Source organism: Cicer arietinum, chromosome 6, assembly GCF_000331145.2.
Source record: "Cicer arietinum cultivar CDC Frontier isolate Library 1 chromosome 6, Cicar.CDCFrontier_v2.0, whole genome shotgun sequence".
Taxonomy (NCBI): domain Eukaryota; kingdom Viridiplantae; phylum Streptophyta; class Magnoliopsida; order Fabales; family Fabaceae; genus Cicer; species Cicer arietinum.
Genome location: NC_021165.2, coordinates 13,532,722 through 13,544,328, shown reverse-complemented (window position 1 = coordinate 13,544,328; position 11,607 = coordinate 13,532,722). Strand labels below are relative to the sequence as shown.

At 29.5% G+C, this 11,607-nt stretch overlaps 2 protein-coding genes across 2 annotated transcripts in view; both read right to left on the bottom strand.

Annotated features, from left to right (window-relative positions):
- The window catches only part of LOC101500020 (outer envelope protein 64, mitochondrial), an 8,773-nt gene extending 7,688 nt beyond the window's left edge, over window positions 1–1,085 (bottom strand). The window contains 3 exon segments of the mRNA XM_004504748.4: window positions 2–86; window positions 174–326; window positions 714–1,085. Coding sequence (XP_004504805.1) covers window positions 2–86; window positions 174–326; window positions 714–961 — 486 coding nt within the window. The 5' untranslated portion in view covers window positions 962–1,085.
- Window positions 1,086–2,023: 938 nt separating this feature from the next.
- On the bottom strand, window positions 2,024–7,727 carry LOC101499709 (probable protein phosphatase 2C 9). The gene is made up of 6 exons (XM_004504747.4): window positions 7,492–7,727; window positions 7,196–7,293; window positions 4,540–4,779; window positions 4,145–4,421; window positions 3,204–3,358; window positions 2,024–2,573 (listed from the first exon to the last, which is right to left on the bottom strand). Exons 2-6 carry the CDS (start codon window positions 7,229–7,231, stop codon window positions 2,436–2,438), a joined length of 846 nt encoding a protein of 281 aa, XP_004504804.1. The 5' UTR covers window positions 7,232–7,293; window positions 7,492–7,727; the 3' UTR covers window positions 2,024–2,435.
- Window positions 7,728–11,607: the final 3,880 nt, after the last annotated feature.

Genomic DNA, 11,607 nt, shown 5'->3' with positions numbered 1-11,607 from the left:
CTGAACCACTAGAAGACCCTCCCGGGATACACGATGGCATCTGAGGATTAGTTGGAGTTCCATAATACTTATTCTCACCAGAAATCCTGATATAAAAATTCCTTAAGTAATTCATACGTGACAATTGTTTCAGATAACTATACATAGCTAAGGAGTTTCAAAAGGACTCTCACCCAAACGAGAATTCATCCATAACAGTCTTTCCAACACAAGTAGCCCCATTCCATAGAAGAGCAGTCACCACAAGTGCAGTCTTCTCCGCCTCCCCATGCGTTCTCTTCCACTCTGGATTTCCAAACCCCGTCACATAGCCCTTCACATCAAATCTGACAACCCCAACAAGAGAAACCTCAACAGTCAACATACCCAGATAAAAATATCACATTCTAAAGCTCTCAGCAAATTTTCTTTTTAACCCCAAGAAACATAAAACAAAAGAAAAGAAATTTTTTAATCAACAAATACTTAAAAAAAAACATTAACACATTAACAACAACAATGATGATGATTGTGATGTCTAAAAAGTAACACTTCATTAATGGCAAAACAAATGTGGTTATAATATATAAAAAGGCATCACAGAATATCAGCAAATTTTCCATACATGTAATAATCCAATGAAAGAAAAAAGTATAAAAAAGTAATATTTGAAAACTAAAAAAGAAGCAAAGCTTAAAGCAAGATATTTTCAGTTAATTGATTGAGGAACGAACATGTCGCTTATGGCAAAGGTGAGAGAAGCGAGAGTATGTTTGGCAGCAGGAGGAGGAGGCTGAGGAAAGGGAAGTATCTCGAAGCGGTCAATGAAAGCACCAAAGTCTTGTTTTGGTGTATTTCGACGGCGTCTTCTACGTTGTGTCTCCGATAGAACGATTATCCCGCCGGCAAGTCCTATTCCGACGACCAACCAGAGTTTTGGATTGGAGGCGTGTTCTTTGATGAGTTTCAATGATTGAGACATGATCGATTGATGAGAGAATATGAAGAAAAAAAGAGGGGTTTATAGAACAAAAGAATGGGTTTTGGAAGGGTTTTAGAAGAGTTGAGAGAGAAAAAAAAAAAAAAAAAGTTTTTTTTTGAGACAACGGAAAGGGAATTTCTAGAGAAAAGCCTTAATTGTCTTTTTTTAGAAAGAAAATATTTTAGAGTCGTAATTTGTTTTTCTCACGCCATTTCTTCTATTGCATTATTATATTTATATTTATTTTTTTAATTATTTAATAATTTTTTCCAATTTAATCCCTTAAAGATTGTTTTTTTCCCAATTTAATAATCTTTTTTTGTCTTTATTTTCTTTCAATTTAAAAAAAAATAAATACAAATATTAATCAATAACTTTTTGCATCGTGCCCAACAATACTTGTGCACGATTGACACTTATGTGTATTTGTTTATTTTGCCAATTAGGTCCAATTGCAAAAGGCCCTGTATTGCCATTGCTGCATGTAGAAAATTACATTGATTAAAATGGTATGAATTTGCATATAAAAAATGATTTATATTAATTAAAATTTTATTAGTCGCATATCATATGTGATTTGCTTTGTTTGAAATGAGAAAATCCTTATGACAATTTTATTTGAAGCTCCTAATTCATTCACCTCAGTCAACCACAAAAAAAGTTAAATAAAACTATTATTAAGATATATATCAATCTTCATTCCGGCCAACCATTGATAAAACTCATTTGACAACTATAGGTTTGGTGTAGATGGTCATGGGTCAAAGTAGTGTTTGGTGTGGTTTAAAAAGGACTTGTATAAAATATGAGACAGTATCAGTTTTAGAAAGTTCAGCTTTACCTAATTTACTTTGACTCTTATTTATTATAGCATCGATTGGTATTGATTTAATTTTTTTCATAATCTCAAATATATCATGCATAAAAACTGACATCATTAATCTTGTAAGTACGTTAGGCTCTTAAGAACAACAAAAATTAACATCATTAACCTATGACTCTTTTAACCTAGTAAAAGATAGGATAGGAGGAGGTTTAAAAAACATTCCCAACAAAAGGGTGTGAGGTCAACAAAATAAGAACGAATGATTTCATGTAATCAATCAAACAAGTATAGTATATAATCATACACTCGTTTGGTGATAAAATAAAAGCACAAATCCCATGCTCAATAATGTATGAACTGTGGCCATCCATCATCACACTGACATAAAAAGCATATTACAAAGAAAAATTATGCTGTATGAATCTATCTCACAACCAAGAAATCAAGAAATACTAAAATGACACCACCTAAACTCAACAACCTCAATTTTATAATTTTTTACATATGAAGTGAAGGAAGCAAAACCTATTTTGCAGAAAATTCCAAATTGATAAACGAGTAGATTATGAGATTGCATCCTTATATGGGAAATCCTATATATATACCCTGAAAATTTAGAGTATGTATGTATGTATGTTCCCTTTTTCATCACTTGAAACGAACTACAATGCAAGAAATATCATCCTTACTGTCTCTGTTCAATGCCTCAGTAGCTAGTTGTTTAGCCGCCTTTTGCGGATCCTTTATCCTTTTTGCAATATCAACAGCTTCTTGATTCGCCATTACCTGGAATAAATTAAATATAAGTATACAAGATTGTTATTAATGAGATGTGGGAAGGTTGAAATTTCTAAATTTGTTTTAAGTGGTTAAACACCAAGGTTACAAATTTAATAAATGTCAATGCAATTTACTAAGAGTAATTAAGCTATAACTATTTCTTAAGATGCGTTGAACCTATTCTACATGATGTACAGCTGCAGATAATCTAGACTACATGGAAGTGGAACATTAATGTGATTCCAGTGTTGTCAATCACACAAAAGGAAAAATAAGGGTTTGTTCAAATTCTGCTACGCTACAATGCTACGGCGCCGTTATAGCCACTACTGGACAACATTTTACATTAAGTAGTGTATCTCTAAACACTGGTGATTCTATATTTGGAGGAAATATTAGGGATGAAAATGAAACAAAATCCTATGCCAATAGCACACATGTCAAGACGTACAATGCCGTTGATAGAATTCGATTTTTGAGTGAAGTTAGTTGGGGTGGTTGTTAAAAAGTAGGGGGAAAATGGGAATAAAAAGAAATAAAATTGGTTGAGACAAAAATGAAACCTACAAGGAATGAGAAGTACATTTTTAGCTTTATGAAATAAACAATAAACAAAAAGAGAGATCAGTCAAAAACCTTCCATAGACCATCACTAGCAAGTATCAAAAGCTCAACATCTGAGTCAACATCAGCATACTGAATATCAGGATCAGATCGCAAGTGTGTTTTCAGGTTTTTGTCTCCAAATGCTCGAGAAACCGCAAGCTGACCATTCACTCTTGCAACATCTCCTGACATAACCCACAAACAAAGAAATTATTACAAAATAAAAAACAACAATAATCAAGTTTTATCTCCCACTAGATGAGGTCGACTACATGGATCAAACGAATCCATGAAATTCCTTACAAAATAAAAAATACTGTTACAAAAATGAATCGCAGTGTGATACAAATATTATGTTGTGATGACCAATAAGCTTTGTACATAGTCTCCACTCCAGTCTTCTATATAAACAGGGTAAGCATATAGAAAGAAGTTGACATTTTGTCCAAGAAAACGCTATCTTCAAACAAATTATCGTCAATTTTGTTAGCTACAATAATCAACTTGCAAATATCTTGATAAAGTCTTTTATGGGTCCTCAGATGCACTATATTTGCAGCAAGCTTGGTACATTTGATTATCTCCTCTAGCTGAGAGGGAGTGTTGGAAATGATGGTAGTGGTTATTAACTTATTATAGCATTGGAACCAATAAATTAACAAAGCACTGAAAACATTAGATTCATTAAAAATGTCCAATTATTCATTATATTCTCTAGTAAAATAAATTTGTATTCAGCATTCTATGTATCTAAATATCAGTATTCTGAGTACTGTAAGCAATTTATCGAAATCTCTATTGGAGTCTATTATCAATACAGTGAGGTTAACATGCATAACCCGTAAGGCCATAACCACCTGACAAACAATCTAGTTTAAGATAAATGAATGAAACGAAATAGAGCAATAAGATAAATCAGCATTGAACATCTAAAGGCAACAACTCATAGATATCGGGGACAATTGAAGAACCTGGCATGTTTGAGACAAAGCCGCCTTTATTCTCAATGCTGCCCCGTTCCGTATTAGGTTCATGATCAGTAGTCATCTGTAAAGCTTCCCCTCCCCTTGACAGTACTGCTCGTGAATCTCCAACATTGGCGACCCATAATTTCTGATTATTTATGAGAATTGCAGTTACAGCAGTTGATCCTCCTCGCCCCAAATCAGGACTGTGAGTAAGAATTGCCTGATCTGTCGACACATAAGCTCTAGAAATGGACATGAATGGATCGTCGCAGAAGTCCTCCTGGATAATCAATCACAAATTCACAATCATAAGTATAACTAACAAAAGGAATTACAAAGACTCAAGAAGGAAGCTAAGTCAATTTTATACAATATCTTTAGTTTATTCATCAACTCACTTCCTTCAAGATATTAGAAAAGAGATTCTTTTGCAAATATGATGGCACGCTGTCTCCTAGGTGTCCATCGTATATAGCGAAAAGACCTAATTCTTGTCCTTTGAAAGCAACAAATTTTGCTACATGATAATCCTCCATTGGATGGTTGGCTTTCCCTTTAACAAGGCTAAAGCCATATTTAACCGATGATTGACTGCTCTTGCCTTTGCCAGAGTTGCAAGAAGATCGCCCTCCAACCACCTAAACAGAAAAAAAATTTGAAGTACAATAATAGAAGAGTTATATAAGGTTTGTTAAACACATTTCAACAATATATACTAAAGAAAAAAATTTACATCTGTATACGTAGGAAACCAAGTCAATGTGGGAAATTAAATGGAGACACACACTTCCTACTAAAAAACTCCATATTTCCATCTCATTAAGTCTCAAATTTAACAAGGCCAGAGAAATAGCAATAATCCCATTGTTGTCATACCACCACCAATATATGCGTATCATCACAAACAACTACAATAAAAGAAACCAAATGGAGATTCGTAAAATTTTGGCTAAGGATCTAGAACCTAACTCATCCCCACAAAATTGTCTTTAAGTGGAGGACTATCCAAGCGTTATGAGCACTGCCTAAGCCATATCATTAATTGATGCAAGAATCCCAACACACCCCTTCATGCTTAAAACCGGAATAAGAGGGTGGAATAACAAGGATATCTTCACCTTCCTCCCCTATAGGACAAGACATATGGGACATGGACAAATGTGGATGAAGTAACAGAGATCATGTCACAATAATAGATATAAGTTAGACTCTAATATCATCTTAAAATTTGGGTTTAGGGTCTAAATCTCACAATATTGGCTTGTTAAGGTGAAGACTACTCAACTTACAAGAACTACCAAGGCCACAACTCTAGCTGATATGGGATTCTAAACACTCCCTATATCTCACGCTCAGGACTGAACATCTGAAGCGTGGACTAATGGAGGTGAAATAATAGGGATAAAAGAGACATTAGAGGAATGTGGACCAAACCCCACTAATCAGCACAAACAGTTTGACCATTTTCATTGTTACATATCATTAATGTAGCCACTTGAAATGAAACACCTCTTACAAATGCCAACTCCATTTTTACGACATACCAGACGAACTTGTTTCTCACCAACTGTTTCGATATCAACATTTTCGAAACAGTAAAAGAATGATAAAGAACCATGAATCATTCATCTCAAGAAACCAACTATATTCGTTCTCTCATGATGCAAGTAACACTTCAACCCAGTTTGGGATCAATATTTTAAGGTAGCAAATGAAGTAAGGAAACCAAGATATGAATAGCCCTCTTTGAGGCTTGAGGCATGCATGAACCTTGGAATGGAGCAACCTGCTCTCCGCCTAGACTTTTTCGTACCAAAAGAAAAACCTAGAAATAGCCATTTCTGCCTTGAAACACCCAACCAATAGCTGATTTTGAAGTTCCAAAGCATCCGAAACTCCTATTATTTGGCAATGTTTGTTCCGTTAGTTCTTCTCCCGTTTGTTTGTCTTTATTTCTTCTGGTTTTCCCTGAATTATCCCATTCCTGTGTGGCTTCATCTGCTCCTGTCTGTTTGGTTCATTTCTTGTTTGGCTATGCGTTGTGCCTAAATTGGTTACTATATTTTTTGGCTTTGTGCCTTCCCTCAATTGCTTCTCCGTATGTATGATAAATACAATAAACCTAAACCATATGATTTTTAGTAAGATATGATTCCCAATTTTCACATCCAAGTTAGTGCTGCTGAACTGGAATTTGATATGCTCTGTAATCATTCCACTTAAATGGAAATCATGTGATTCCATATCTTCTCTTCACAACACTTATTCCCTCTCTTGACCCTTCGACTAGGACTATATCATATTCAAAAGGCATGCATTGAGCAAGTACTTCTGATACAAAAAAAATCACATCCAAAACCAAGGTAAGATTCAGAAGATAAATAAACCTTGGGTGCAATCCTATAGTAACAGGAAAATCCTTCATGGTGACACCATTCTCTAAAACTAAACATCAGTACAAGATAAAGCATGCTCGTGAACTGTCCGCAAGCTCAAAGAATTCTACGCGTAAGGCCACAATGGTTCTAATAGCCACAAATACACACAAAAACATTCTATGCTTCCAATTTTAATTTTCATCAAAGGAGACAACTCAGTTGATGAGATAAGGAACGTTGAAAGAAAACCCTAGAAACTAACACAACAACTAATTGAGAAACTCTGGAGTCCAACAAGAAACTATTCTTCTGAAGCATCAAGTGGGTATCTTTATAGTCCATAACCAAGTAGTTGGACTGAGTGTTTAATGAATTTCACAGAAAGGCGAATTATTCAGGAGAACACGAGTTTGAACCCTTATTGGAAACGATCAGACTTTACTTATCGGATACCGAACTCTGTAATACCAAGGTCTTTCACCTATGAACCTGAGGGTTAAGATTAAAAAAAAATGGACATACTCTATATGTGCCTCCTTTAGGCCCTTGTAAAATCCATACAAAGGAAATAAAACGTTAATCAATAGTATATCATATGCATGGAGATTGATCATTCCAAAAAGGAGAGGGGAAAAAGAAAATATTAGAAGAAAAAAGGGGTAGAAGAATTCCTCACCTGACTGACAGAACTGAAGCAACAGAAACTATCCATATACTCCAATCCCCCACCTCAATTTTTCTGTTTATAACTCAGCATCTAACTCGTCTTCTAACCTTCAACACACAAAAAAAACTCCACGTTAAAGAAAGTCTACAACTTTACAACAAAAATCTCAATAACTACAAATTAACAGCAAAAACAAAAACAATTTTAATCATCCAGAACAACACCATAGAAACCAACAAAAAAAAAGATTGATTTACAACACCCACGAAAATAAAACAAAACTGTCAATCCCAAAATTTGCTTACCGAAAAAAAGTCGAAACTTTTCCGAGAGGGAAGATCTGGAAAGAAAGTGGGTGATTGTTGAGAGAGGGAATTGGCACAGAGAGAAGAGAGAGAGAAAGAGAAATAAGGAAGAGTGTAAAATTTAATAATAATAAGATGTGGTTTAATGAAGAGAAAGTCTTCTGTTGTGTGTTTTCTCTTGAAGTCGTTTTGTTTGTAAAGAAATGGAATGGAAAGCAAAAACTAAACGAAACTAAAAGGCAAAGGTTGCTCGCTCTTATTGACTTTTGCAGCTTCCCGTGTGTTGTTACTGACAGACACTGTTTCTTATTTATTTATTTATTTATTTATTTATTACAGCTGTTTTTGTTTCAAAGGTTTCATTCCTTCCTATTGACTTGTTTTTCTCACCTTTCCTGCCCGTGTGGAGTGCAGACACGGACTGTGGGCTCCACTCTTAAGGGTCGGCTATTTTTTCTTGTTTCTCAACTAGGTTCAATATTTTAGATTTTATCATTATTACTACCTCCTCTCTCCTCTCTCATATATGTTAGTAGCATAAATACATTTTATATTTATAATCATTATTTTTAAAATTATTATCATAAATAATTATAATATATTTATGGTATATCACAATTATATTAAAAAAAAAAAGTTATATGTAATTTATTTTGACTGAAAAAGTTTTTCATAAATAAAATATGAAAAATATTAATGAATTTAATTTATAGTTTTTATGACAAAATTTTAAAAAAACTTATTGTATACTATAGTGGTCATTAAAAAAAAAATACCTTTATTAAATTACTAAAATTAAGAAAATTGGTAGTATTATTAAACTTTTTGGACAAAGTATATTATTTTTTCAATTCTATCATTCAAATTTAGATAATATTTTTATTATACTACCTTCAGCAGCATATATAAGACCCAGGAAATAAATTACAAGAGTTAAAAAAAATTGATTGTAGTGTTAAATTTATTGGCACTTTAAATTATTTTTGAAGATAGATATTGGGTTTTATTGTCTCATAAATAAGGATGAATTAATAAGAAAATAATTAATACAATTGAAAATATCTTATAAAATAACTCAAGAAAAATCTTAAAATAATCGTATATTTAAGAATAATAGTAATAGAATTTATTGTTGACAGCATAAAAATATATAAATTAATCAGAAATATATCAATAAAAAATAATTAATTATAATTAAAATTTATAATTTATAATTTCAAAAAAAAAAAATCTTATAAAAAGACATAAAATAATTATAAATAACGTCTTATATTCAAAGACAAAAGTGGTATAAATGAAATTAATAAAAAAAATTAATGTATTTAATTTAAAAATAAAGTTAAATTTGTATTTATTTATCACAATGAAAAACATTTTTTCAAAATACTTCTTTCCATCTTAAATATGAAAATAAAATAAAAGTATTAACAAATGTTCTTATTACACTTGTTTATAAATTAAATATAAATGTTTCAATCATAAACATATTAAAAATTGTATTTTCAACTTATTAAAAGTTTAAATTTATTATTTTTAATATACAATTTATATTTTTATTGTTTAATAAATTTGTCAATAAAGCTAAAAAATACAAAAAGTTAATATATTTAATTTAAAATTAAAATTGAATATATTAATTGTATCTAACCGGTGAGTATTTTTGGAAATTAATGACTTCTTCACAAGTTCAACACCGAACACATTTCTATCAAATTTTGAAGATAGTGGACATTTTTATTGGACACTACTATTAGTATAATTTGTTTTTCGTTTTTTGACTAAAGTACTAGTATAAAGTTAAAAATAATGAAAGGTGCATTAAATAGTGGATGTGCATTATTAAAAGAAGTCAAAGCTGCAGGTTAGATCATTAACTCTCCTGCACTGCCATTTCCCTAAAGTTACAAATCTGCAATTTACGACAAATCAATGAAAGGTCACTAATTTGGCGGCTTCTAGTGCGGTAACAATTTTAAAGTTACGCCCAGTAAATCTTACTAATGCTTTTTAATTTCTATAAAAAAATTCTATTTTATTTATTTTTAATCTTTTAAAAATTTTACTTGTTATTTTTAATTTTAAGATAATTATCATTTATTCTTTGAATTTTTAAGAATAATGAGTAGAATATGTTTAGTAAGTTATAAAATAAATATTAATTTTTAAGTTTTTACGATTAAAAATTTATGTTTAATTTATTGTTGGCTAAAAAAATTTAAATTTTAGTAAAGAAAATTCTTATAACATCCTGAATATTATTGTAAAATAAATCATTTTAAAATTTGAAGAATATACATATGTTTGCTTAACTAGAGAGCAAGAAGAAAAATGAAAAATTTAAATTAAAAATTGATAAAAATTTTATAAAATTTAAAAATAAAATAATTATATTTTAAAAATGAAAAACTTATTTAACTTTTTTTTTATATAAAATCTTATATAATCACATAACTAATATATCGTGTTTAGTTTAGTGGTATTCATTTGTTAGTATATGTCCCTTTGAAAAGAAATTAGATTATGAAGGATAAATTATTTTGACAAAATTTACAACCTTATTTTTTTTATTCTCTCTACTTTATTTGTTGAAACTATTTCACGGCTACGTTCAAAAAATTTCCTAAAAAATAAGCATTGTCGATACAAACAATTGTTTTAGGAAACATTTTCAGTATTTTTTCTTTGTGGTGCATGTATCTCTATACAAAAATTCAATTATTTATTACTTTAAACTTCAAAAAATAACTATTTTATGTAGAATATAATATTTAATATTAAATTTTGATGTTTAAAGAAATAGAAAAGAAAAAAAAAATGAGAGAAGAGAAATACTATGATAGAAGTTGAGAATAAAAAAAATAGACTTTTTTTATGAATACAAATAGAAAAAGAAAAATAATAAAATTTATTTTTCCTTATTTGAATGAATAGAAAAATGAGTATTGAGAAATTGATAAAAAAAATAATAATAACAATCAAATCTATCATTTTGTAATTAAAATGTAAAAATAATTGATTATTTGTCGTCTTGTAATAGCGTAAATAGGACTATCGTGAATAAATATTAAAATTTGAAGAAGAAAAAAGGTTTTGCACTTTATGTTAAACACTTTCATTTTAGAAAGAAAAAAATATAATATAGTTTTTTAAGTTTAATTTAATTTTCATTTAAGTTATTTAATTTTATTTTATTTTAATTTAATAATTTAAATTATATTTTATTTACATTGTTAGTCATTTATCTTAATTTTAACAATAATAGTTCGATTAATTTTTTTTGATAATTTAAAATTATATCAAATGCTATAATAATATGTCATTCTAAAAATATTCACCAAATATTATAAATAATATATTTTTTTATTTTTTATAACAATTTAAACTCGTGTATAACTTTAAAAAATTAATCAAAATATATCCGTTTAATCAATGGTTTTAACTTTTTTTCATATGTAAAATATCTTAAACAATCAACTTATTTGAATTAGACTATAACATTTAAAAAATAATTAAATTTAAATAATTATATATGCATATATTAACATATTTTACAGATTAATTATACAAACGAATATAAATTAAATAATTAAATTAAAAAAAATGTCTAAATAAAAATTAAGTTAAATATATATTTTTGTCTTTGTTTTATAAAAGACAAAATATATAAAATTAATTGGATATACAAAGAAAAATATAAGAGGGATTTACAAATTTGTTGCCGTTGGGTAAGAAAAAAGATTTGGAGGGTATAATGGGACAAAGCGACTCTCTCCACTCTTTCTGTGCACAACTCTCTTCATGAGTAAAGAAGTTTTTTTGGATCCTGTCCTATAAAACATTTCTCTCTCTTTATTTCTTCCTTCTCCCAAATAAAAAATACCTTATTTATATTATATATCTCTCATTTGTTTCTCTTGTAAATCTATTAAAACAAACAACGTGTAAACTATGAAAACAACAATATAATTAAAGAATACAAAAGTAAAATGGACAAAATATAACTTTAAACTATTAAAACAACAAATTTTCTCCAATAATGACATGTATTAATGAATGAAGGGATTATATATAAAAGAGACATTCTTTTTAATAACAAAACATAAATATTTAAAAAAG

Bases quoted from the DNA above. Each gene is read 5' to 3' on its own strand.
- LOC101499709 (XM_004504747.4), bottom strand. From the start codon at position 7,231: ATGGATAGTTTCTGTTGCTTCAGTTCTGTCAGTCAG. The intron at 4,780-7,195 runs GTGAGGAATTCT...TTTTCTGTTTAG, and splicing joins GCTTCAGTTCTGTCAGTCAG to GTGGTTGGAGGGCGATCTTC. The intron at 2,574-3,203 runs GTTTTTGACTGA...AATTTATTCCAG, and splicing joins CTAGTGATGGTCTATGGAAG to GTAATGGCGAATCAAGAAGC.